The sequence below is a fragment of the Acipenser ruthenus genome, chromosome 4, assembly GCF_902713425.1.
Source record: "Acipenser ruthenus chromosome 4, fAciRut3.2 maternal haplotype, whole genome shotgun sequence".
Classification (NCBI taxonomy): Eukaryota; Metazoa; Chordata; class Actinopteri; order Acipenseriformes; family Acipenseridae; genus Acipenser; species Acipenser ruthenus.
The window spans coordinates 15,565,892-15,593,890 of NC_081192.1; the positions used below are offsets into that span (position 1 = coordinate 15,565,892).

At 37.4% G+C, this 27,999-nt stretch overlaps 2 protein-coding genes across 5 annotated transcripts in view; both read right to left on the minus strand.

The window, feature by feature from the left end:
- Positions 1-24,792, minus strand: part of LOC117400443 (transmembrane protein 241-like) — a 32,587-nt gene extending 7,795 nt beyond the window's left edge. Inside the window, exons 1-13 of one of the 4 annotated variants that reach the window (XM_034920582.2) lie at positions 24,582-24,792; positions 21,677-21,754; positions 21,375-21,456; positions 20,820-20,897; positions 20,065-20,090; positions 18,856-18,907; positions 18,044-18,092; positions 17,794-17,836; positions 16,016-16,051; positions 14,497-14,531; positions 13,980-14,049; positions 12,581-12,674; positions 4,767-4,831 (exon numbers count right to left, since the gene is read on the minus strand). In XM_034920582.2, coding sequence (XP_034776473.1) covers positions 4,767-4,831; positions 12,581-12,674; positions 13,980-14,049; positions 14,497-14,531; positions 16,016-16,051; positions 17,794-17,836; positions 18,044-18,092; positions 18,856-18,907; positions 20,065-20,090; positions 20,820-20,897; positions 21,375-21,456; positions 21,677-21,754; positions 24,582-24,718 — 845 coding nt within the window. In that variant the 5' untranslated portion in view covers positions 24,719-24,792. Of the gene's footprint in view, positions 1-4,766; positions 4,832-12,580; positions 12,675-13,979; positions 14,050-14,496; positions 14,532-16,015; positions 16,052-17,793; positions 17,837-18,043; positions 18,093-18,855; positions 18,908-20,064; positions 20,091-20,819; positions 20,898-21,374; positions 21,457-21,676; positions 21,755-22,657; positions 22,705-24,581 lie in introns of all 4 variants that reach the window. The other 3 variants (XM_034920580.2, XM_034920581.2, XM_034920579.2) reach the window with 3 other exon arrangements.
- A 684-nt stretch (positions 24,793-25,476) lies between these two features.
- On the minus strand, positions 25,477-27,892 carry LOC117399246 (carboxypeptidase N subunit 2-like). Its single transcript, XM_034913068.2, has 2 exons — positions 27,737-27,892; positions 25,477-27,109 (listed from the first exon to the last, which is right to left on the minus strand). The coding sequence occupies exons 1-2, from the start codon at positions 27,753-27,755 to the stop codon at positions 25,863-25,865; spliced, it is 1,266 nt and encodes a 421-aa protein (XP_034768959.2). The 5' UTR covers positions 27,756-27,892; the 3' UTR covers positions 25,477-25,862.
- Between the last annotated feature and the right edge of the window lie 107 nt (positions 27,893-27,999).

Consider the following 27,999-nt stretch of genomic DNA (forward strand, 5'->3'; position numbering starts at 1 on the left):
CATGGAATTTAGAATGCAGTAGTGCGTAGTGATTTATTCAGTGTGACGCAGCTCATTAGTATGCAAGCTGTGCTATACGCTCTACATACGCATGGTCATGTGATGCTGTTTAACTGATCAGAGGTTGTTATTTTTCCAAGCTGTGTCATAAATATATTTATAAAACTTCCTGGGTGGTTGAAGGCCTCGTGCCTCACAACGTACCCAGGGTGTGCGGTGATAACTGTCTTACCGCACACCCTGTCATGGGTTACTTCTCCTGGCTGTCCTCTTGCCTATCTGGATGCATACAGTCTGTTTTCTATGATGGAAGCAGTGCTGAGGCAAACCTGGTCACACGCGGTGTCCCCCAAGGATCTATTCTCAGGCCTCTTCTCTTAAACATCTACATGCTTCCCTTGGGTCACCTTATCCACCAACATAGCCTCATGTTTCACTCCTATGCAGATGACACCCAGATCTACCTAAACCTAGACCCTGGAAGTCCCTCTGCCATGGTCCGGCTCTCAGCTTGCATCCAAGACATCGAGGCCTGGATGTCTGCCAATTTTCTTCAGCTCAACACCAACAAATGTGAACTTCTTCTAGTAGGATCGAAAACTCAACTCAAGAATCTCAATATTGCTGCCTTCAACCTTGGAAACTGTCTGCTGCTGCCTTCCCCCACTGTATGAAGCCTTGGTGTACTTCTAGATAGTAACCTCTCCTTTGATGCCCAAATCTCCTCTCTAGTCAAATCCTCCTTCTACCACCTCTGAAACATCTCAAAGGTCCATCCCTACCTCCCCACCCACCCCCCCCCGGATGCAGAGATACTCTGTCATGCATTCACCTCCTCTCAAATCGACTACTGCAACTCTCTCTACGGTGGTCTTCCGTCACGCGCCATAAACCGACTGCAGCTGGTTCAAAATGCCACTGCTAGGATCCTTACCAGATGTAAAAAACATGATCACATTACCCCCTGTCTTACCCCCTGGCTATCTGTTAACTTCAGGATTACTTTCAAAATTATCCTGCTTGCCTGCAAGGCCCCTCAACACACAGGTCCATCTCTCCAACTTGCTTACCCGCTATGTCCCTGCCCGCAAGCTGAGGTCCTCTGACTCAGCCCTGCTTGTTATACCCAAGCAAAAGCGCGCCACACTCGGAGAGCGCTCTTTTATTTTTTGAATTGAATGCCTTTATTGTCACTATACACATGTACAATGAGATTAAAAAAAAACCACTCCTATTTTCAGTGCCAACTAGCTTCATGGCCCCGATACTATGGAACTCTCTCCCAGCTTTAGTGTGTGTAGCTCCCACAGTCGCTCGCTTCAAATCAACTCTCAAGACCCACTTGTTCTCTCTTGCTTTTAATGCTCTCTAAGCCTGATGTCTGTTATTAGCTGTTGTCTAAATTGCTATTCCAGGTTTTTCACTCCATCTTATTCATTTAATTCTGCTTGACACACGCATCCACAGTGTTTAGAATTCACATCCTAGCCTTTTATTTAATCTGTTATGCCTATATTTAATGTATTTGCATTGTTTACTTTACTGCTGTATTTAATGTACTATGCCCTGTATGTAATGTATTATGCATTGTTCCTCACTATCTTGTAAAGCACTTTGTGATGGTGGTCCACTATGAAAGGCGCTATATGAAATTATAAAAACACATCTATATGATTCCTGTTGCCTCCTGTGGGAAGTTTTAGTTAGGTCATAGTAACATGAACCAACTAGGGATATATAACAAGTTATGCCAGTGAAATATATACTGCCTGCCAAGGACATTAAATAACACACTACAGGTATCAGTATCATGAAAGTGAATGCCACCATCACCTACATCCACACTACACAGCATGACATCTCAAACCAAGCACCAATTCATAAAAACTAAGGAGTGTCCAAGCCATAGCTCATGAAAACAGGATAAGCGGTTATGAAGATACTGTATGGCAAAAATCTAAGCGTGAAATACTGTACATACTATTTGGACATTAAGAAGTACAAGCACCTCTTCTATAGCTCTGTTGTCAGGGATATGCATTCATGGATTGTCTCAAGTTATGTATTGATAATAAACAAAAGCAAAAGTAGCAGTGAGCACTGTTATAAATCTGCGCCTGTTTTCGCCCACTGTATTGGCCCTATAAATGGAATTTGAATCAGGAGCTGACTGGCAATGCTGGAAGCTGTGGCTCATTACACAAAGTCAACAAGTCAGACTGCACACTCTGGTGAGGTGAATATTTTCAGGCACTTCATGCTGTTTGAAAAATCAGTGCAATTTCCCCGCTGAGCCCTGACCTAAATCAAGACCAGGCACGCGTCTCCTGAAATTAGTTCAGCTCAACACATTTGGTTCTACTAATTGTCTAAAAGATAATAAATCCTGAGGCAAAGGTCAGAAAGTAAGCCATGCAGAAATAACTGACCGCTCTGTTATTGAACTATTCTTTAAGATTACAATCCACAACTAATATGTTTTTCATGCAAATATACTACTGCTGCAGCGGTCCTATGGTATTCTGCTATGCTTGCAATGCTAACACACAGTAATAGCAGAAGGCCTAACCCAATATAATTAGAGTATCATCATACTCTCATTATATGGAACTACATGGGGTGTGGACTTGGAAGAGCTCCTGTGAACGGAAGTCTTTGTAAATGAAAGTAAGCATTTTAAAATCCATCCTTCACTAGAAGCCAGTGGCGCTCATATGATATTGTTAAGAGTCACAACCTGTGCAACTGAGTTTTTAGCAAGCTGCTGTCTAGAAAGATTAGCTTTGGGGCATATACAGTAGCTGTGCAGCACAAGTTACCATATTCCTTGAAATTTAGGATGTACTTTTTAAACCCATTTTTTCTTCTCAAAAATGGCCTGAGTCTTAAATTTTAGTATAGTGATGCGTGTGTTAAAATCACTAACAAAAGACGTGACTGCCTGAGTACACAAACAGGAGCGTGACTGACTGCCCAAGAAAAGACCAACAAAAACTTTACTGCCTGATCTTGAATCATCCATGACATACAGGCAGCCATTTTCACAGAAGCGTCATTAGCTTCCTGAGGAATTTGAAGAAAAGCTTTTAATTTCAGCATTTCGTTATGAGGCTCAGTTCTAACAAACAGCACCAGCTTGGACAGATCGGAAATGCTGATTAGACCCCCGTATTTTTCAACATGCTAAGCAATACCACAGTTCACAAAAAGGGAGAAAAAAAAGTGTAAGTAATCTCGACTGGAAATGAGAAGCAGCACATAACTGTAATGCTCTGTGTGATAGAAAACAGCCGAAACTGCCTCTACATGCGTAACTGAGGTTGTGTCTTTGTAAATGCATCTTTATTTGATTTTTATTTTTTCCTCAAATTGAGGATGGAAAATTTGGTTTGCATCTAAAATTTGAAGGAATACAGTATTTTGAAATGACACTTTAGTATTTGCCTTCACTATGAACACGTAAAGGAATTCAAATTTGAAAAGGCCGAACATGTTCTTCTAACATCCAGAGTGAAAAAGAGTATCAATGAGAGCAGATTTTCTAGAAGTTTCCCAGGAGCATTACATTTGCGCAAACCAACAGGTGTACAAGAAGGTGACCCGAAATCTATGCTTTTGGCTTAAAATTAATTAACAAGGTGTTATTCCTTTCGAATAATCTGCTTTCTGCAACAATCAACTTTGTAAAACTCTGAGCTGCTGCTTATTCATACTCTGCTAGCAGAACACTTATATAACCAGAATATTTTCCATTCACAAATCTGTTGTTTTTTTTTAAATCCCTGCAACACAGCGTCCTTATCCCATGTTACATGCCCTCTAAATGAAAAATATATATATATTTCAAATATTCAAATTTAAAGTTCTTTTGAAAAGTGTCTTGATACACAAAATCATTTTACAGTTGATAACTGCATGAATACCAAACTCCAGATTTAATAGGTTTAATTAAATGGTAATGAGATTTAGGATGTTCGATGGTTCAAAGTCACCAGCATCAAGAGAGCATTAGTCTATTTCATGGGGGGATGATGGTTGAACCCAAATGAAGAGAAACCCTTCGAATTGGAGAGCAGCGTTTACAAGAAATGCATTATATTACCTTTGTTGTGTCCTGTGTTGTCTGTATAGCAGCATTATATTTTTAAACATATTAATCACACTTCATAAATCAACTGGTGAATACATTTCTCAACATTTACTCAGGAGAGTTCGCCAGGAGAAATGAGAATTTCTCTTATAGGGATCGCTCCCTCCTGCCACAATGCTGGTTTTCAGAGCACCAGCACTGTTGCATGATCTGGATACACTGCAATGTTTAGAAGAAACATTCATTGACAAGGAAAAGTTGAAAAAGGTAATTACCTAGTTGATTTACCTATGATTTGTGAATACAAATATCACAATATCATTGAAAAATATATTGCTGTGATATGGACAACGTAGGACAAAGCAAAGGTAGTGTGTTTCTTGTAAAGACTGCAGAGGATTCTGCGTATTGCAGACCTTGGAGCAGGTACAGACAGGCAGTAGCTAAGGAGGGATTTGCAGCTGTTCCAGTTCTGCTCCACCCAAGGAAGGCCTATTAGGAATCTTTCTTTTTTCTATAGGGAAGGAAATAAGTACAAACTGACCAGGAATAACTCTTGGGAGAAAAAAAGCAACAGTCATACTGCAGTTTGTATACTGCTGGTTATTTTAACGATTCATTACAAGCCAATAGCAAACACAAGAGTCAAACGATTAAAAAAAAAAGACATACTTACCAACAGACTGTTGGTATGTTCACAACAATGTCAAAGACAAACAAGGACAAGACAGCTGCCAGAACCTGAATATAAACAGGACACAGTGTTACAGATTTAGAAGACACAAACATACATATTCCATTGCTCCAGGGGGATCATGAACTGGGTTGAGGAGCACAGTGGGCCTTCACACACACACACACAGCATAGGCTGTCACAGTCAACTATGGTGAAATTGAGGCCTCGTGGGATGAACCTGACCACCATCTTGAACAAGGTGACCCCGCCTAATTTGTTGTGTAGAAGAAAGCACACGCACTTTTTTTAAAAACAATACCTTTCCAATTATGTGTCACGTTTTCAGTAAAAAAGTACCATAATTTTAAGATTATAAGGAGCACCCTGCATATAACACACCCAATGTTAGCCTATATAATGTTAAACCTGCATGCAGACATTCTCCTAAAATTGTATTTTGTGTATAGCAGTTTATCTCATGTTCACACATGTATTTGAGGTGGAAACTATATAACTATATTGCTGTGTTTAAAAAATAAACCTGGTCACAAAAGCATTATTCTGTTCTTCTTTTTCTTCTCAACAGTCGTGTCTTTACTGCTAATATGGGTTTATGTTTTATTAGGATTGCATGGATAACTTGTAATAGTGTAAAATTAACTCTCAAAAAAAAGGTAGAAGTATGGCTGATCCTTTCATTCCCACATGTTTTTTTATGCGTGAGACACTTAAGCAGTTACTGTGCTAATTATTATCCATGGACATGACAGTCACTTAAGTACTACAAATTTCAGGCAATACATTTTTACCTCTAAATGTATTTGGAGAATCTATTTGTTGTCTGTTGTAAACTACTTTTAATCAAAATAAAATGGCTTAATCATCTTAGCTACCATCGACAGGGACTTAGGGCAGCACAATTCTATAGATCATGCATAGCAGAAATGCATTAAAAATGTAACTTTTCAAGATGCTGGACAGCATTTTCCACTGTGCAGTAATCATAATGTATGCCTTATTTTATTAAATAAGAATAGTGCTGTTGAAATCCCACATTCATAGTGTACTTTAATTATAAGTTACTTTGACCTTATATATTGTTTTTGCATTATTAAACTTAAAAAAGGGAAATTTTAAAAGGAACATTTCATAGACTTTCTGGGGTTACTGGGGCACTTTGAGCAGTTGTACATTAATCACACAAAATGTTGGACGTTCTACAAAGTCTGGGGAAAAAGAAATCTGCTCAGAGCTCCAAAACATTCTCTCTGCGATACAATAACATCCACAATGACTATGAAACCTTTTCTCTAGAGCTGGTCAGTCTCAAATGATAACATCACCCCTACATGTTCTGTCTGTCAATGTCGAAAAACAACATCCAGGTCTGCCAAGCGAGAGACACAATGCATCTGCCGGGAAAGATAGTCGTTTGGAATATCAATCTTAACAAAACAAACCCAACCAGGTCAATTACTAGATCCCTCTTAACATGTTTTAGCTCTTTTCATTTACAGATTTTTTTGAAGTGAAGAGCAAAGCACGTTGAGTAATTTGTCACGGACAGAAATAATAATTATCGGTGACTTCTTGCATTTCCAAAACAATTGACTGAGCTGCAGTACTTCTGACATTGAGTACAGCACTGTCATTGTCTCAATTCCCTAATAATTGGGAATTGAATAATTGTCAGTATAATGAAAAACCTATGTGCGTTTTGCTGCATAAGTAATGAATGCCCCTATAAATTAAAAGACATCATACATCGTACTCTGAACTTACATTTAGTGGTACAGCCACTCCGAAGTCTACTCAGCTAAAACCCTAGTAGTGTCTATGTAAAGTCTGACACATTTATTGACCTATTTCTCCTTACTACAGCAGATTAATCAAACAAAACTACTAGCTTGTTGGCACTGCACATGGAAAACAAGTACACAGGCAAAATCCAGGTTCCTATAATAATTGGGATTCAGATGTATTTATTTAATGATAATAAGGATAAAATGATTCGTCTTCATCTTGCAATAACAACTACTAATAGCACAACACCACATTTTAATCTAGCAACAGCAATTCTAGGAACTTCTCAAGATAACTCAATTAGATTAGGCAGCATTCAGGATGAAGATGTAACACAAAGCAGGCTTCATGGGTTTTTAAATGCATGGTGTCATTTTTGCAACATTCACATTAATTACTTTGCTGCCTACATCACTCACTTGTACTACTCCAAAAACATGCTGAAAAGACACTTTTCTGTTTTTCTTAAAATGTTCCAGATTACATTGCACTGGTACAGATGGTCCTTTAGTTGTTCTTGTTTTACTTTAGGAGATTAACTTTAGGAGTGAGGAAAACTTACACTTTGTTATTATATTTTTTCCATGAAAATGTTAGATTTTTAAATCTGACAAGTCCTCAATTTCTGTAGCGATGGACATTCATCTTAATATACATGAGTTTGTAAATAAACAAGTGCTGCATTTGCCAACAGTAAGACAACGATGACTTTTTTTTTTTTTTTTAAAGTAACATAAATGGAATTTCCAGCAAGGGAGATAGAAAATCATCCATGTATTTTTTTTTCCTTTCTGTATTTTCTCAGAACAACATTAATATATGCTCAATGACATATTTTAAGAATAGAACTTTCCAATAAAACATGGATGTCTCCTGATGTTCTTGACAGGCCAAGATGCAACTCAATGGGTACTTCTTTTGAGCGACACATCATGGGTGTTTGGAAACCAACCAACCCAGCTCAATTAACTCCAATAGAATAGAGGTTATTCATGAAACATCTGAAGTTGCATTTCTTGGTTGACCTTGGTGCAACTGACCTTTTGCACAGCTTGTTCTTTGTTTTCTGTAATCAAAGACAGTGACTCTAACCGACAACAGAAAATGTCTTTAAAAGGTACATGCCTTAACACATACTATTTTTGACTTATTTTTATCCAAAGGGTTAAACGACAACTCCAACTTTCCACAGAAAACATTCCGCACATAAACATTTATGGAAATACAGCTAATGAAAGCAAATGTGTCAAAGTGCAACACACTCGCGAAAAAAAAAAAAAAAAAAAAAACAACAACTCAACAGCGACCAAGCCAGCTGCTGTCTTGGGAAGACTTACATGCAATCTTCTCATACAAAATCGGCACACATCACTCATGGATATAAACCAATACTATGCCCCAGATTCAGCTATTTTAAAATTATAAATGGTTTATGTTTACAGCTTGCTTGTGTGTATGTGTGTGTGCGAAGACATTTCATTTCCTCCAGTCTGAATTATAATTTGTTTTAAATAAACAATTCCCAGCCCCGTTGGCTGAAAGGGCCTGAGATGTCAGGCTTCTTGTCCTCCACCACAAGCAGGGGTGTCTGTCAGAAGTCTGTTTTATGGCATGTTTACAGTGTCTGAAAAGTGATGTAATGGAAATAATATTAGCATTCTTTAAATTGCTAGGAAAACAGTGCTTCTCAGGGTTTCAATTTTCCATGAAAGAAAAATGCTTGCCATCTTTTTATCAGCATTCTCATCTGAGAAGCCAGCCCCTTAGTTCCCTTAATTAAACAGCAAGGCTTTTTTTTTATTTATTTTTTTTACAAACACAAATGTTTTAGCATTCCTATTTGTTATTACCTTTTATAAGCCTCCCTCTTTCTAAATAACTTTTGTGTTTCACTGTTTAAGTTTACCAGGAATCCATAACTTCAGACAAACACTCACAGCAGAATGAATGACCACAAAGTATATATTTTATTATACAACAAGTACATCATTTTATTTTTTTATTTTTTTAAACAATTTCCAAGATTTCATCCAATCAATAAATATCAAGAACTCACACAATACAGTCGGTAGGTTACAGTGGTCCAACAGCTTTTCTCTTAATTAGTTGTTATCTAGATTAAAAAAAAAACAAAGGGGTGACACCCCCCCACCTTATATCCCAATAGCAGGGATATGTATTCCCCAAGAGGATAACGACATATTTCAAACGTTGCTTTTTTATTGTCTATAGACCCTAATTGTTTCTTTTAAAATGTTTTATCCTTTTAGCGCCTACAAATCTATATAGGAAGGCCAAAAGTGAAATGACAAATACATCTCAGTTCGCCATAACTATTGATATCATGCATTGGCTACATACATATTTTAACACAGAATGGAAAAGTCTTGGCTCTTGGTGCATAAGCCAATTTTGAATTCAACTGATTATACCAAAATTTTACACTCAATGGGTGTCAGTATTTATGGTAAAGGCTTTTCTTTACAAAATGTATTATTGTTATTTTTTTTATTTTGTACTAATAGTTAAACAAATGTATCATCACTAGACATTAGTTAAGTATTTTTTAATTAATTACAATTTCACAATGCCACCTTCTTTTAAATACTGTATATATATATATATATATATATATATATATATATATATATATATATATATATATATATATTAGTTACGTCTTAGAAACATAATTGTTTTGTTTGTTTATTCCTATAGATAAAATAGTTGTTCCTCACAAAAACAACAGGATGTGGGTTCAGATCAATCCTTCATCTAAGAATAAACAATTAATTATTTTAGCATGGGAATACAGAGGGGGAAAACCATGTATTAGAAAGATGTCATTGCATTGAGGAAAGTTCTGGCAGCACTGAAGATTGTTTCATTAGCTAATACCTTGTAATAGAGGACCAACAGATGGCCAGACCTGCAGAGTCCTCAGCTCTTATAACCAAGCCACGTTGTTTTCAACTGCTTGTAGACAGAAAAGAACAAGATCCTCACTCTAAATCTGTACTGGGTGTGATGGCTATGCGAGGACAATACAATATTTCATGACAGCTGTATTATGATTTTGCTTTCAGAGCTGTAATTTAATCAATCAGTAGCCTGCCAGGCATAGTTTCCATCTGAATTTAGCACTGATGTGCCAGGCTGAACCAGCCTCATAATAAACCTGTGATAATCAATTTTCAGCTGCACAATCGACTGTGTAGTGTTTGTAGGTAGCGTTTCATTTCTTTCCCTCTCTCCTGACTATGGGGCTATTCTTCCAGTCATAGCCTCGGCTGCAGCTTTAGCAAAGAAATCCATCCTCATTCTAGACTCTTCATTAGCGGCTTTTAGAACTAGAGATTGATCTGGACAATATGCTATATTGGCTTAATTATAGTTTACCATTGTCCAATTGCATTTTTATGACCTACCGTATAATAAAGAATCCCTACTGAGATAAACATGCAATTCCAGACTGCATACATTGGCTTCATAAATCTACAAATTATTACAATAAACACACATCATGCAAATATTGTTCTACAATAGTGTCTCAGAGCCTTACCTTGCTTGTAAATACTATACAGTGAAAATGAGAGAATGTAAGCTCTTCTGACAAAAACACAGTACAGCAGTATATATGATTTACGGCATGAAACAGAATAGCTTAAGTCCAATAGGGTGGTCCAGATGACAAGTTTTTGCAAGCGAGAACATAAATATTGTGTATATCGGAATGTAGCTGTTAAGCACTATGGAATTTCAAATGTCCTAGCTCTACACCTCCAGAGGGAGAACTGGAAACTAAAATAACCATTAAGTACCGGTAATCAATAGGTAGGAATAATTATCTGTGGGGACCAGTGTGTGCAATACATCAAATTCCTAGTGCAGGACTATTAGTTTTTGAGTGTTATGTGTGATGTTCCATTTTGTGAAATGCTTGCTGACAGCTATTTACATGCTTACTCTCAGGACACTCAGTGCCCACAGTGGATACATTCCAACTACTGGGGAGAACTCCAATCACAAGGGGACGACACTAGGTCAGGCAGAACTATCCCTCACTGACAGACCAGATGGACGCCATTCCATTAAACACACACTTATATAATAACTGTTCTTTTCAAACAACCCATGGCAGATTCGTTTTTAATCCCCAGCACTTTTTTTTTTTTTTTTAAAGAATTTGAACTGGGAATAACTATTCACCTAGACCGAGGTCTCATTTTGACTTAAAGCAAACCTTGATGCTTTAGCATTACAAAAACATAAGTAGTTATTCGAAAGTTTCAATGAACAAATTTTGACAAAACCTTAAACAAATGTATAATTTTCCTTTGAAAACTTTGGATAATTGATGTTGACTTAATATCCAGAGTTAGCTCATTCCCCCTGAAAGGACCAATGTATGAAAATAATCTAGATCCAGTTTTAGTTCTGGTCCTTGGGACACATTTTTTCTGCTTCTAATGTAGATAAGTCATGTTTTAGAGTTACATCCCCTCACAAGACTGTAACTACTAAGGTTTTACTGTTACAGCCCCATTGGATGAAGACAGGGACCCTGGTGAGAACTACTGTTCTTTACTGCAGAGTATCAAAAGTGCTGGTTCTTAACTTTTCAGCACTTTAACAAAAACAGTATAACTAATGCCTTTAGCAATGTTATATTATGTTATCAATTGTGGAAGCATTGGTTTTAAGGTTTTACTGGTCTGAGGTTGTAGATAAACCTCTACCCACGTTCTGTATACTGAAGTCCAGAAGTTCATTCAGGCGATTTAGAAGTCTGCACTATAACAGCATTAGGCATCACCACCTACTGCCAATAATATATACAGCAGCCATTATAGCCTGGGACAAACAGGGCACAGTTGTACCCAAGCATTACGTCCTAAGTAGGAGGGCAGTATTTGTGGCATTTCTAAAAATGTACCATGTTTTTGTTTAAGCACAATTAAATCAGCAGGTTCCAAATTCTCCCCACCTGCACTGAAAAGGTTACCTCCCACCAGCAGGGGTAACATGGAGGGCCTGTCCATCCAGCAGGCGCTGGCGACTACGGGGTTAACATTAGAGGTCAGCCTGCTAGGAGGCTGGCGGAGAGGAAAAAAGGTACACCCGGTTCCAAGACCAGGTAACCAGGTACGGGGCAGAGCCAAGGTATATAAAAGGGGCAGCCTCTCCACTGGTCGGGACAGTGTTCTTCGGACAGAGAGAGAAGATGCAGGTGCTGGATAAAAGCCTTAACCTTTCTGTGTGTTTTTCATCAGACTAAGCAGAGCTGTTTCCTGCCTTTCGGCTGCCAAGGACTGGTGAAGCATGGGACTGTGGTATTTAAAGGACCAGGAATTGTAAATATGCACTCCTCTCAGGGCCTGTCAATTTGTAAATAGTGTTTTAAAGTGACAGTACGTCTTTTTGTTTTGTGCATCGGTTTTTTGTCTGTGGTTGTACCTTTTCTGTTGAAACCTGACTCTGCGTGTGTCATTCGGAGGAATCCCACAGGTACACTTATGGCATACTATAAAGGATGGTAGGCCGTATTTTCAAAGGGTTTACTCCAGTCTTTAATTAACTCCTATTTTATTAAAGAGGTAAAACACCTGTTAATTTTACAAAACTAGAACCAAACAACCAAAAAGTTATATCGTAAGCACTGTCACTGAGTTTTGTTTTTCGTTGTAAATCTGGACCATTGATTCTCCATGTATTAAACTAGAACACAGTGGTGTATTTTTAACCAGGATTTAAAGCTTGCTGTGATGTGGGTTTACAGAAGGTGTGCTTGTCTTTTATCCTTTTCACCATTAAAAAGGCACAAAAACAAAAAAACGTTTTGGGCTGAGGTTTCCACCGAGTACCAATGTATAGTATATGCACTTCTGTGAGTATACAGCATGGCACTTTAATACCCCCCTCCCCTTTCAATATTTATTTTGCACTTCCATTTACCTTTACTGCAAGACTGTAACCCTGTATTGCCTTGAGACTCAAAGGACTTTCCTTACCTTCGCCAAGAAAACCCAGGCTGCACAGTGCTCAACAGGCAGATTGCTCTTCAGTCTCACCGTGGCTAACAGGACAAAGAATCCCAGAACACCACTGAGGAAAATATATGAAAATATATGCCATTTCAGAGAACACCACATTTAATTTCTTTACAGGAGACAACATAATTCACATTTTGGTGCCTTTATACATTGATTTGCTTTTCTCATTTTATGCCTTGTAAATTCTAATCTAATTACTTTGTTTCAAGACAAGTTGCTTTCATAACAACCATAAATGTGAAATGGAAGTTTTTGTGAAAAAACTCAAACAAAGCTTACCCAGTAGCATAATCTAATGTGTTTGTCATATCAGATCAAATGATTTGTAAACATGAAGTAAAATGGAAATATGAAAAAGATCAGCATTACTGATTCAGTACCTCTGTATATCCAGAGGTTTCAAACAATGTGGCGCTGAAACAGTTCACTGGACACTGCCTAAATCATCAAATTCTCCTGTGTATTGACTTTAAAGACTGCACGTCAAACCAGGTGGTCTGTGTCACTGATACAGCCAGAGTTTAAAACAATGCAGCAATGAAAGGCTTTTTTTTTATTTTTTACTTAACAACACTGGTAATGGATTTTAAGTATGAAAGCCCAAGAACACAACACTAAGACAAAAGTCACATGACCTCAGGATATTAGCCACATTAGGTCAGAGGTCAATTTCATGGTCAGCAAAACTTTTAACATGAGGAGTTTATTTAACCCTGAAAAATATGAATGTTTAAAATTTCTGAGATGCAAGACTGTGACACAGTGGCGGCTTTGCAAAAAAACTGGGCAGGAAACGTTTCTTGTATGACAACCACAATCAAACTTTAATTGGAGAACCACAGAAAGTGTACCGAATGTGTACCAAGTATGAAGCTAGTATCTCAAAGCATTAGGTCTTTATTACCTGGAAACCAAAAAGTCACATGACCCACCCTTATATGGTCAAAGTGAAGGGTGCCATTACATTTTGTCTGCAGAGTTTCTATAACACTGACAATCTGAAGTCACCAAAAGTTTATGAGATATTAGCAATGTGGTAGCAGTGGCGGCAGATTGACAAACTTTTCAGGATCTGAGATTTAATTTTTACAGCACTTTGGACTGTGAAAACAGCAATATGTCACAGATTGTATTTCTAATGTTATCAGACCATATACTATCTTGGATGTCAGAAGTCTGTCGAAAAACAAAAAGACTGAGATATGATTACATACTGTATGTGGAATTAAATAGATATGAATTGAACAGATACATGTAAAAAAAAAAGTAAAACAGAAGTAGTACGTTGTGAAATAAGATTTAATTCAAACTTTTATCATGTCAATTTGTAAACCAGATGTATTCATCTGGCTCTTACCTTGCACAACAGCCACTGTGAAACTTGTAAGAGTGAAGATATGGGAACTCCAAGGCACCAAACAGATCACCTACAGGACAAAACAAATGTATCACATGTGAGAATCTGAATCAGGGGCACTCTAAAAGAAGAGATCTTCAAGCAACAAAGACAGCTAACCATTGTCACGATTCTGAGATTGCAGGTGAATTAGCAAAACGGTAAAGATTTATAGTGGAAGACTTCTATCATTAAATCACAGCCAGATGGCTTGGGAAATAGGATCTATGGAGCAGAAGTTCAAATTAGTTCAAAACCTCACAGCTAAAAGCAATTGTCAAGTTTGGAACTGTTAAGAAGCTGAACTTTCCCTTACAGACCACTCATTTAATACACATTACAACTTTGAACATTTCCTGTCATTTTCACTAGGAAGATCTGTCTACAAAAGAAGTGAATTATACAATAAATTATTTCACGTTTTAACTTCAGAAATCAAATGCATGCATATGTACAAGCTACTGCATGTGACTCTTACCTGTGGGATGGGCAGAAAAAGCTAACAGCAAAACACTGCAAAAATGAATGAATGAATGAATAAATAAATAAATAAATAAATAAATAAATAAATAAATAATTTTGCAGCTGTTAGTCACTATTCACAGACAATACCCAATAAGTTTTAAAATATGCATGCCTCTCTGCCCTGTCATCTAGGGGCTATGAATTGCAGTACAAATGAGATTTAACCACAGTATAGCAATTAAAAAGAGCAGTGAAAAGGGTAAACCTACATGGCCAGTTGCAACAAACAAGCAGAGTACTAACTGTGGATGATCCACTCATCAGTACGGAGGGCAGTGCTAATGATATACTCCAGTAAAGTTTCAACTGCAATGAATCAAGCGGCCCCAGATAGTCTGCCGGTAGGTTTTAAGATGTTCTCAATTGCAAAAAACACAATATATCAGTCATCTGCCCCCTAGAGGACTATAAAACAAGGTATTAAGTTAGTCCAGTGATTCTTAAGTCTATTAAACAAAGCTTTTACTTTTATTTTTACGATAAACATAATTCTGAATGTTTAAATCAAATAATGAATTTAAATTCCAACCAGTGTAGTTAGTTTTGCATCATCCTGTAAAATTTACTAATTTTGCTTCATAAAGTCGAATGAAACCTGCTGAATAATGTTATATCAATATATTGAATTACATATCGCTTTGTAGTTTTCCATATACTTTACGTAAAACTGACAAAAATTTAAAAATGCTGAATCAGCTGAACTGAGATAGTAAAGAGCTGGAGATGATCCACAGATAGTATTGTACTTGCTAGTGCTCAACTCAGTACAGAATTAAGGACTACATTCTCAGGTTCATTGCAATTGACCAAAGGGATCTACCACCATATTTTTTTTACACATCTTGTATCTGTCATTAAAAGATTTGGAAACTAAGAGAGACTTCAACAGGAACAAAGACCATTTTACTTGCAATCACATGCTGTTCATGGTAGAGTTTAATCTGTGCACAGGCAAGGTATTGTTGGTAGCTTTCATGCAAGTTGGTGTCTGTGCTGTATTTTAAAACTATTATTTTTTAATAGAGCCTGTTTACAGACTATTTCACAGCGTCATCATAATTAGCATGCCTGTTTGTTTGTTTTTTTTGTTTTAAAGCCAATCCCTTTCATACCCAGTTGTGATATTTCAAACAGAACATGTTGTTCACCAGATGTCTTATAAAGCAGTTCACAAGCAGTTCAATACTCCAGGACCCCAATCATTACTTCAGACTAATCCATCACAAACAGACAGCAAGCTTGCCGCCTTATAACCTACAATTTACAAAATGGAACAGGGCATTGGAATACAATACTTGCATCTACTTAATAGGAAACGCAAACCACTGATGCAATTGTATTGTATTAAACCTGGATATCAAAATCAACTAACAACACGTTTGTCTCTAGGAACTATTTTTTTTTTTTGACATGTCCACACTCTCTCATGAGAAGGACATTCATTATCTGTGTGAAAGATACTGTAAGCTTACCTGAAAACATAGTTGATGTATTGCTGTTCAAGGTCACTATGGAAAAAATTATGAAAAAAATCTTACTATGAATAGTCTTATCTAAGAGTTCAAAGGCAAACTTATTACTGTACAAATATATTAAAAAGTAACAAAGAATATCTTGCTGCCGGCACTCCCATCCACCAAGCACTGGGTCAGCACTGATTCACAGGGTGTCTTATTACTTGAGGCAAAATAGAAAATAATTGCACTACTGGCCTACTGCGTTGTCATTAAGACGTGACCTGATATGGCATTGTAGCATGCCTTTGAGATATGTGTACATTTATGCTATAGTTCATGAGTTTGTACTGCATAGAAGGTGATGACCCCAGGCAAATCAAAGAGACAAATACAAATAGCTCACTGTACAATATCAAGTAGCCACACTAATGTAAGGATGTAAAAGGGCCTGGTTAGTTGATTTTGGGGAAAATGTATCCACATCCAGAAAGTTGAAAGGACACATTGAAACATAGAAAACTACTCCAAGTGCCCAGCTTTGCCTGCACAACGCTACCAGTTAGGAATTTTTGTAGCCTGCAAACACTTAATAAACGTTGAAAAAAAAATTGTAAAATAAAAATACAAAAATAGACATCCAGAAACTCAAGTAGTATAGCGTATGTACTGTTTTGCATATCGGTTAAATGATATATTTAAATTATGCATTTACTATGAAACAACATTTCCACTAAAAAGTGTCTATTTGCAGCATTATAAATATTAAGGACTAACCAAGCCCTTCTGCGTAGTTGAAGGCACTTGGCCTCACAACGTGCCCAGGGTTGTGCTAAGAGATGTCTTACTGCACACCCTGTTATGTGTTACTGGTTACTTGCACTAGAGGACACCTAAGACCCCAAACAAAATAACTGACTGTGTCTTATATTGCTAAAAGATTTAACAAAGAGAAAATATGAGGCTTTTTTCAATCCATTCCAGCCCTGGACTTTGCTCCAACCATTTACTCTTGAATTAAGCAGCGCATAGCCTTGTTGCAAACTGATCTTAAACCATTAAACAAAGTGTTCAATTGAGTAATTAAGTATCAGGTTGAAATGAAAGAGCCAGTAGTGAGTACCGCTATGGATCAGTATGTATCCCCTTCAATAATATATTCAAAGACTTGCGTGTACCAGTCAAAATACTTGGTCATTGACCCTGAGAATGTGTCGTATTTTAAAAGGATAACCTCTCTTTTCTCCTCAGGTTTAATTCTGGGTTCCTATATATTAAGCCTAAAAGATGTGTTGCTGCAGATTATCACCAAGTGAGAATTAGGCCTCAGGAAAGGGACAGCCAAAGTACAGTAACACAGAATCCAATATAGAGCACAGCCTGTGCCAGGCCACATAAATATTTAAAGTTTGTTCCACACTGGGAGGAAAACAAATTGGCATGCAACCAACGAATGAATGAATAAATAATGACAGGTATCTTGAATGTCACAATATTGAAGAGAAAACAGGAGATACATTGCTTTGTATGTTTACTGTGAAGAAGCTACTTTTTGTTCCCTTTTTTAATCATTATGTAGTTTTAGGAAGGTTGGGGTTAAAAACTAAAATAGGCTAGTCAAAGCTGTTTCTTACTGTTTATGTCAGTTATCACACAACTAGAATAATGGTTCTATACAATCACTTATTGATAATTACCATGCAATTGTGTAACTGCCATTAACACTGAATTATTTTTATTTTTTATAAATAATTTTCATTTTTGTTTACTCTTGAAGGTGCAAAACCAATAATTACCTTAGCAAACTGGATTTTGAACACTTAAACACTTTGTATCCCCCTGTAACACAAAATGACATGGTTAGATAAAACGTCATATTGTGAACCACTACACAGTTGTTTTTTTTCTGCAGTTGCCTTTCACTGGTGTAAGTAGAATTGTATTTGTGACAAAGTAGGATATGTTGGCTATCTATATTTTTTCACAGATAAGACATTTTCTGAAAAATAAATAATAATAATAAAAATAATAATGATAGTCACATACCTACACATAAAAAGTGGATCACAGCCCAAAAATAACCACTTGGATCAAACTGCAAAAAATAAAAAAAAATAAAAATAAATAAATAAATAAATAACTTTGCAAAAAAAAAACTAAGTTAATAGTAGACTTAGAACAGACTTTAGCTCCACCAGGTGGATTTTTATGGAAAATAATCAGAGACCATTTAATTAAAGTGTACAGGAAAATGGAAGCTGGGTAGTTTAGCAAGATATGGGAGAGGAACACTCTCTTTAAGATGTAGGTTGGGTTTTTCACTACCTGTTACTGGCTGTATGATCGAAATTTGTCTCTTTACTTTTATTTTTGTAAAGGAATGAAACAAACTAAAAAGATACATGCACGCTGTGGAACAAGGTATTTAAACATAATTTAACTACAGTACTTAAAAAATATTTACCTACTAAACTAGTTTCTTTTCAATTCGTGTCCAATTCAAGATGCAGTAACATTTCAACATTCAGATTATTCATTTATATAAGGATGTCCATGTAGGGAAGTCCTCTCTGAAATCAACCCTAATTCTGCTGGCTGATGGTGGAAATAATGTACCGAGTGCTTCCTCATAGTCAGCCTCCTCATTGTGCAGGGCTACAGTGCCATATCAGGTCTTAACCACAACGCAGTAAGTCAGTTTGCTTTTTAAACATAACAGCAGTACCTACTCAAGATCTACTAGGTGTACCAGGTCCTGTCATCATGCATATACATAATGGGCATCACACGCCTTTGGTTTTGTGTTTTGAGGCACATGTTTAGCAAAGCTCTGTAAATACATTACATGGAGGACTCACCTGTGGGTCATACAGTGGCAGGCACCCAGCTGATGTTAGCAGAAGCATTACACTGTAAATAAAAAACATATAATTTTAGATTTAACTTAATGGTTGGGAAATGACTTCTGTACCCCGGGTACTTTCTGTAAGTGTCAGCAGTGTAGATTTAGTATACATTAGTTTAAGTAAAACATATCTCAAAGGGATGGTCGCTATATTATTCTTATATTTAAGTCATGCTTTTATAATACTGATATGTTCATAGGGCCAAAAAGAAAGCTACATAAGCCTAAGAATTGCAGATCTTGGCTGCTCCAATGTTTTGCTTAAAGTTAAAACTAATACTTTGTTGTAGAAATCCATTAGTAAGTATTCAGACATTACTGGGGTTGATTCAAGTTGTCGAAATGCCGTACTGCCATTGTGTAAAAAATGAATAAGGACCCAAGATTATAAACATCAAACATCCAACTGTTCTGTGAGTCTCCTTAGTTTATTATTTTCTGTAAAAATATGAAACAAGTCAGTAAGGTTCTTACTTGAATTCTGCCATTTAGATCCACAGCTGGTTTAATCAATTGAACAGAACCCACTGTCAGTTTGGCTAGTCAAGACTGTATTTCCAACATTCATACAGCAATCCGTTGCATATCCGACTGCGGTGGGACCAGAGTAAGGCGGATATATAAAAAGTAAGATGAATGAATCCTGTTTTAAATGCCATTATACACAGCTGGAACAATTACTATATTCACACGGTTATTGTTTTGAGATTCAGCTTTTATTGGGGAGCTCCCTTGTTTAGAAAGATACAGGGTATTATTGCTTGTGACAGAGTAGCATTTTCTGCCGTGTGTGTGCGTGCATTCACTGCTGAGTGGCAGGCTGGAGATCGAGACAGAGGTTGTGTTGATACACCCTGCAGGCGAACAGGATTTATTTACATATCAACACAATGAACAGCTCTCGTGACACTACCAGCAATGGCAGCGCACAGAGCACATACAACAGAGTGTACGAAAACTTTGGTGGGATCTACAATCTCTGAACTAATCTTCTCTGTCCAATAATAAACTAACGTTGCTGAAGAGGTTGATCATGGCGGATAAACAGTTAGGGTGGCTATGTGACGGGCGGTTATGTGACGGATTACTGTATTGGGGAAAACAGCAAGAAACATGCAGTATGAATGGGATGGATAACACAGTAATTAATAAGTACACATACCTTAGTAGTTTCATCCAAGATGTGGCCTGTTTAAAAAACAGAAAATAATAATAATAATAATAATAATAATAATAATAATAATATTTAACTCTGCAAAATCTTATTTAAAAACTGGATCTGGGGGCTCCAGAGTGGCGCATCCAGTAAAGGCGCTCCACGTGAGTGCAGAATGCGCTCTATAGTCTGCAAGTCGCGAGTTCGAATCCAGGCTATTCCTTTGCCGATCGAGGACGGGAGCTTCCAAGGGGCGGCGCACAATTGGCCGAGCGTCGCCCGGGGGGAGGGAGGGTTAGGTCGGTCAGGGTGTTCTCGGCTCACCGCGCACCAGCGACCCCTGTAGTCTGGCCGGGCGCCTGCGGGCTTGCCTGTAAGCTGTCCGAGAGCTGCGTTGTCCTCCGACGCTGTAGCTCTTGGGTGGCTGCATGGTGAGTCTGCAGTGTGAAAAAAAGCGGTCGGCTTGACGGCACACGCTTCGGAGGACAGGGTGTGTTCATCTTCGCCCTCCTGCGTCAGCACAGGGGTGGTAGCGGTGAGCCGACCGTAATAAAATAATTGGCCATTCCAAAATTGGGAGAAAATAAAAAAAAAAATAATAATAATAATAATTGGCAATGACTAAATTAAAAAAAAAAAAAAACTGGATCTGACAGATACAGTACATGGACTATTTTTCGTGAATCAGATTTATTTATTTATTTATTTTTAATCTAAACATTCACAAAAAAAAAACAACAAATAAGCAAATCTTAACATACCTCTCTCTGTGTCAGCTTCTGGATAAAGCATGTAACCACCTCAGATGCATTATAAAGTGTGAAAAAGATAGGAATTGGCTGCAAGCAAACACAGATAATTAAAAGTAATCAGAATTAACCCAAAACTTCAGTACACTTGACTAAAACTAATATATATATATATAATCCTACCATTAGGAGTAAACTAAAACCCAATTTAAACACCCTTAGCAGACATACAGCACCCTTATAAACATGTACCATGGTAAACATAGACTGTATTATTACCTGCTTTTCCATGCATTTACCAATTTACAAAGGACATTACCACACTTGTATTGATTGTTTTAAACAGAATTTCACTCGCTCATGCCCACCGCTGTGTTTTCTATCAGAAAGATAGAAATTCTGTAGTGTTATTAAACCAGAATATTGAATGTGTAGTACCCCCTCATGGGTTTAGAAATAATGTTACATGCTTAAGAAGCTATGCCATATGGAACAATGCTGCTTTTACTGGGTTGGTGATGAGCAGCACATTCAAGTTAACTATTCCAGTTGTTTATTTGCACTCACCAGTCTGGATAATGCCCTGGAGCCTGCATAGATATTACCTACAAAGAGGACAGAACCAGGCAGCCAAGAAAGAGCTGCAGACCTAATGATTCAAAACAAATTACAAGCTGTCACATTGCTCAGAATCACATACATTAGGAAGGACTGTTCTTTTATATACTTCAGTATCTACCATATATTTACTCTCAAAATAAAAATAAAAAAGAATATATAAATAATTTGTGAGGATGCATGTAATATCCTTAAGCATTATTTTTCCTGTCAACTTTGTACTTTACTTTAATTCGCCTTGTAATCGCTACCTAGAAATGCTGTGGACCTCCACCCATCCCAGCTTCCCAGAGAGAGCTAGTAGCAATCCTCCCACTAATGTTTGCCACCTGTAAACAAAAGCAGACACAAATTGTACATTTGTTCACAATATTGGGCAACATATCTACACACCAGCTTTACTTTCCTCTGATCTCGGACAAACGCGTCTTTCATTTTATCACAGATATTAAAAATAAAAAACATTTGAAGTAAGAAATAACCCTATGCTTCACTTCACTGGGCAAACTAACTGCGATGTTAAATTCACTTTTTGTCAAAATACTGCAGCTCTTCAACTTCAACGGTAAATGAATCTGGCCGGTCCTCCCCACTTAACATCTGAACATCTCTAAATACAACAGAAATACAATACACAGAGAAATGTGTTAGAGGGGAAGGGTGGTGGTATTTAGATTCACCAATGTGTAGATCAATTAAGACTCCTAGGTGTATTGAAACAAAGTAATTGGTATACAGGAATGAAAATATGAAAATAAGACTCCTGTTGCATAGCAGTTTCCCCTATTCCAGGTTTCACTACAAGCCTGAATAGCCATAGTGTGTTGGGAACAAGTTCCAGTGTGTCTTATTAAACTCATAGTAAAACTAGGAAGGAATCAAACTGCTATGCAATTGAAGTCTTATTTCCATTCCTGTACGGTATATTAGATAAATGTACAAAGATAGCCTCTCCTCTTTAAAAGCCCGAATCCTGTAGTGGAGACTGATTTACGCAATACTGTACAGATGATGATGACATAAAACTGAGAGAGCAGCTACAGAGACCAGCATCCAACATCCAGCAATACTACAGGGGTATTTAAAACAGACCAACCTGAATATGAAGAAGAAATTGTGAGTAAATCATCATTTTAATGCATAGATAACTTCCTGAGAAAAAATTAGGTTAAAGAGAGGTTTAGCTTTTATATACAATGTTTTTTTTTTTTTCTCGTTTTATTTTTACTTACCCCTGAAACAGGGTGGGGTACGTGAATTTCAAGACAGACAGGACATACTGGAAAACAAACAACAGATTAACTGAAACACCAAAAAACTACTTTCACAGAGTGACATATAACTACGGGTATTTTCCTGTGTATTTAAAAAAAAGGGAGACAATATTATGTTTAGTAATGTTATTGTGCTGGATAATGTAGCAAAGAAAATGTCTATGTTTATACAATACATTATACTGTACTATGTTAACCATATTGATTTATTTGTTACAGAAGTTGTTGTGAAAAGTTAGCCAAAAAAAAAAAACTGCTGGAAACCCTCTGCAGCCACCTCCACTAATAGTCATGTCATTTTTATTTCCTTTCCAATATTAACTTTATAAACAGCCAAGAACACACGCTGACTACCCACGGAACAATAATGTCTCTTTAAAACAAACATACTAGCACAGATTAAACAAAAAACACCAACATGTGTATACAAATATGATAGAACAATGAGTATAAATAGGAATGACTTTTTCAGAAAAAGGTTATTTATCAGATGGACATGCATGTTTGTTTGTTTGTTCATATGCGCACACACTGTGTCAGTAATATATAATCTCTTAAAAAGGATTTTGTTTTGTAGCAAATATGTGATCCCCACAAGAACGAATCCACGTGTGCAAAATATAGCTTCTGGAGTCATCTATACTTCATTTTTTTAAAAGGTTCAATCGTGGCCATTAAATGTTTAAATTGTCTTATGTATAGAAATTTTACAGATGCACCAATAAGAACGTTTTCATTAGTGAAGTCAGTCCTAAGTGTTTATTTATTTATTAGAAAAAAACAGTATAGAACAAGTATTGAGTTTTTCCATGTCATAATGCTCTGGTATGTTTCCTGCAAAATGTTAGGTGAACAGTAGAGGGGAAAAAATAGCAGAAGCATTTGATTTTAGTTCAGTGACAAAGTGGAAAAAAGACTTTAAAGCGAAAGCTCGTGTCTGCATCTTAATTTAACTACAACACAAACATGTAATCCAACTGGAAAGCCAATAACGTCTGGTTTATGAAGGATTACTGTACACAGATTGTACCAATGTGGTAAGCTTTACTGACAGTACTTTTGATTTCACTTTTATTGTACTGAGAACAGGTTGGTTCTTCACCTGTTTGTTTGTTTTTTGGGTAATTTATTCAAGTATCTTATTTCAAATACAACACTATTGCTAAATTGTTGCATCCCGGCAGGTCACATGGTCTGATTACAGATGGGCCACTGGAGTGTTAGAACTACAGCACAGGAAGTGATTAGGAATCAAGGCGCAACAGCAACATTTCAGCTGTAATTTCTATATCCCAGAATTATATTACTGTACAAAAAAACCTAAATGGGGATCGTTTATAATGTTGCTAGTGCTGATAAATGGGTGTTAAAACCTGGTGTAGCACTCTTTAAATGTGTTTTTAATTGAGTGAAAACAGATGTAGTCACTAGTTTTACCGAATGAAAATTTGAACAAGAAAATGTTTCGGTGGCGGTGCTGGGGATACGAAAGCACCCCGCATATCCTGGATATCCTAGCATCCTGCTGTCACTTTTGTAAATATTGGTGCAAGCTACTGCTGGCGCGCTTCTGTCTGACGGATGTGATGTGTCGAGTCTTCACTGATATTACTGATACATCTAAATCAGCAGTACATGGAATGCAATAAATAAATTAAGAAAGCTGGACGGCAAATGCTAAACAATAATTAGTTAAACAGTATAAACATGGCTGTGTGCATGCCGTACCAGCACGTTTTATTACAGCATACCCCACGAACACCAAATTAAGTAGACCTAAAGAGAAAAGGTCTAAGCAATACCAAGCACATATCGTTACGACGAGCATTGCAAATTTGCAATATAATTTTACTGTTAATAATTAGGATACATAAATTCTCACCTTGTTTGTAAGATAAAAAAGCAAATAGAAACAACAGAAGATGGCACCGAGCAAAAATCTTCTAAATGACATTTAAAAAACGCATGTCCTCTTTGAACGTACACAGCGTATCTAATATAATGGTAGCCTGCTTCCATTGAGGAAATCGGTTTCTCCTAGTACTGTACCTCCAAATACAGACGTGTTGATCTGTGAATGCTCCAATAAGCATAGAGCTCATGAAGGCACTGCCTTCTTAAAGGGACCGGCGTCTTCATTGGCGCCCCTAACAATCACGTCAGTCCGAGCAGACAGTTCAAACAAATATAATGATGCAAAAGGTAACTGAACCAGAACTTTCGCATTCACGGACATTTTCACTATTGAAAAATGTTAATGTAATTCGCAGAAAATATAAATAAATAAAACAAAAACAGAATGAAACATTTTAAAACAAAACCTAACAGTAAACCATTGTTTTTATGTTACTTAAAGATGTCCTGTGTAACCTTGTTGCAAGAAAATGGCAATTTTACTCGTGGAGTGAGGTTGGGGCAAATACAGTAAGGGGAGAAAGCTGGCCTACCACCTATAAAACTATAACTACCTTTAAAAAGCAAAATACACAGAAGTCATTACTCTGGAAGACTATAATAAATAGTAAAGATTATCTTTAGGTGTATACTATAACACGATTGGGAAACATCTTTACTGTATCTGTTTATCGCTTAGCTTTATCCTGGGCAATTTAGTTCAAGCCTATTGAGGCGAATGAGTAATGCCAAAGTGTCATATTACCAGGTGTTCCTTGGAGGGCCAAGTACTTGCATAACTTCAGTGATCTGATGAGAGTGGACTCTGAAGTGGCTTGTTATTTATTAACCTTTTTAACACCAAAATATAATCTAGTCTGATAAAAAAAAAGCATAAACAGTGTTTCATTTGCAGCTTTTTACCTTTATTTAGATCAATTACACACACACACACGCACACACACACGCACACATACACACACACACACACACACACACACAAACACACGCACACTCACACACACACACGCGCACACACACACGCGTACACACACACGCGCACGCACACACACACACACACACACACACAAACACACGCACACACACACACACACACTCACACACACACACACACACAAACACACGCACACACACACACACACTCACACACACGTGTGCACACACACACACACACACACACACACACTCACACACACGTGCGCACACACACACACACACACACATATACATTTGTAATAAACACACACAGTTAATAGCCTGTGCATTGCAATGGTGGAGATAATGGAAGCATTGAAGAACTCATTGAACAAATTGGATTGTCAGTCAGAAGGACTTTCTTAAGATGTGTATTATTCGTAACCACTACAGAGTCTAGCTCTGCTATGAGGTTTTTGGAGAGATCTATTAATTCTAAAGCCCCCAAGTGGCTTATAGCAACCTCTTCTGGCCAGAGAGTTATTTGACAGCAGCACATGGTCAACTCCTGTAGCTTATGCAGCCCAGAAAGCAGTGGGGGCTTGGAGAAGCTATTTCTGTCCAAATGCAGGTATTCTAACTGGCTGCTACCTTGAAAAACATGCTCAGGCAGGGAAGCCAATGAATTACCAGACAAATCTAACATTGAGAGTTGGTTTAAACCTGCCAGGAAGCCATCTGGAAGTGCTGATATAGAATTATTGGACAGGAGGAGTTTAACAAGACGTCTGAGCTTAGCAAAGGGGAACAGAGGTAAAGTCGAAATGCTGTTCCCAGACAGATACAGATAGTTCAGATTGCTCAAGCTTTGCAATGCAGGTAAAACTGAATGTGTTAGATTATTGTTGTTCAGGATTAAATCAGACATGTTGTGATGGTTGCTTAGGAAACCTTCAGGCAAGTGTGTTAAGAAGTTGTTGGACAAATCTAGTCCCTGAAGTTTTGGTACAGCATCAAATATGTTTGTTGGTATGCTTTTAAGCCTGTTACCTGATAAACTCAGTGTGTTTAGGCTGATAAGTCCTTCAAAGGTGTGATTGTGTAGGTCTAAACTGTTATCGGAAAGGTCTAAGTAGGTGAGCTTTTCCAGTGGTCTAAAGATGGATTTGGGAAGAATTTTAAGTCGGTTTTTCGCTATGTTTAGCCAAACCAGTCTTAAGGGAGTTTGGAAAAAACCTAGTGGCATCTCCTGCAAGCTGTTTTCTGACAAGTCCAAGGAGAGGAGGTTATTCAGGCCTTCCAGTGTGTCATTCTGAAATGAAAATTCATTGTTGGCCAAACTCAGAAAAGTTAGGCCTGTCAAATTTACAAAGGCTCCTCTTTGAATTGTGGTGATTTGGTTATCTGCCAAAAATAATGTTTCCGTTCCTGCTGAAATACTTTGAGGAACTGCATGGAGATTGGCACTGCGGCAGTCTGTCAATACTGAGAAGCAAGTGCAATCTGAGGGGCATCCGTCTGCTGAAACTGCCATCCAAAGGGTCAGAAGTAATAGGGCAGAGGCAGCCATCCGCCTTTTTCCTAGATAAAGAAAATATCAGTGTTTCCAAGGAGGAATTCTTAAAGAAGGAAAAACATTGAGTGAAATAGCTTGCATCGAAGGTGTTTTGGACTGTTGATGGATGGACAATGACACCCGTGCCTTCTGCCAGTTCTGTTGTCAATTCAACACTTGTCTTCTTTCTAATCCTTAAGGATATTACTGTATCTTCAAGTATTGCTCATCCTTGTTAGACAGCTTTTTGGGTCTTCCAGTCCTGGGTTTGTCAATTACAGATGATGTTTATATGTACTTGTTGATTATGCTTCGGATACCACACCCTGCAATTCAAGTGCTGCAAGCTATTTCACTCAATGTTGTTCCTTCTTTATGCAAGTCAAGGTTGTTATAATAGTAGAAAACACTAGTGGAGGCTTTGATTAAATTGTTGATGCTCATAATGCATCAGAGTAGAAAAATGCAACATGTCTAAGACTTTTGCACAGTTTTTTAACAGTTTGTTCACTTTTCAATGAGGAAGTTGGCTTGTCATTCCTCTCTGAGTCAAGCTTGTGGAATGCATTGGCATCTCAGCCCATTGAATTGAATGAAGAGACACGGGCTGGACGCAAACCGCAAATCATACGGTTCAAAGACAAACAACTTACCATTCGCAAGGAGATTCATTACACCTGGGCTTCTAGAAGCTCTCTCAGAATAGCACACTGTAAATTTGAAAAGCTGTGTTGAGGTGCAGTATATTGCAAATCCAAGTACATAACCCCTTGACCCATTCGTCTTTGCTTTATATCCAACCTGATGTGCTATTTTTTCCTTCTCTACAAATAATAAAGAAAAAATTAACTGGACTTGAATTAAATACAAATATGGTGGTGTCAATCCATTATAAAGTACCTTTTGAAAAATACAG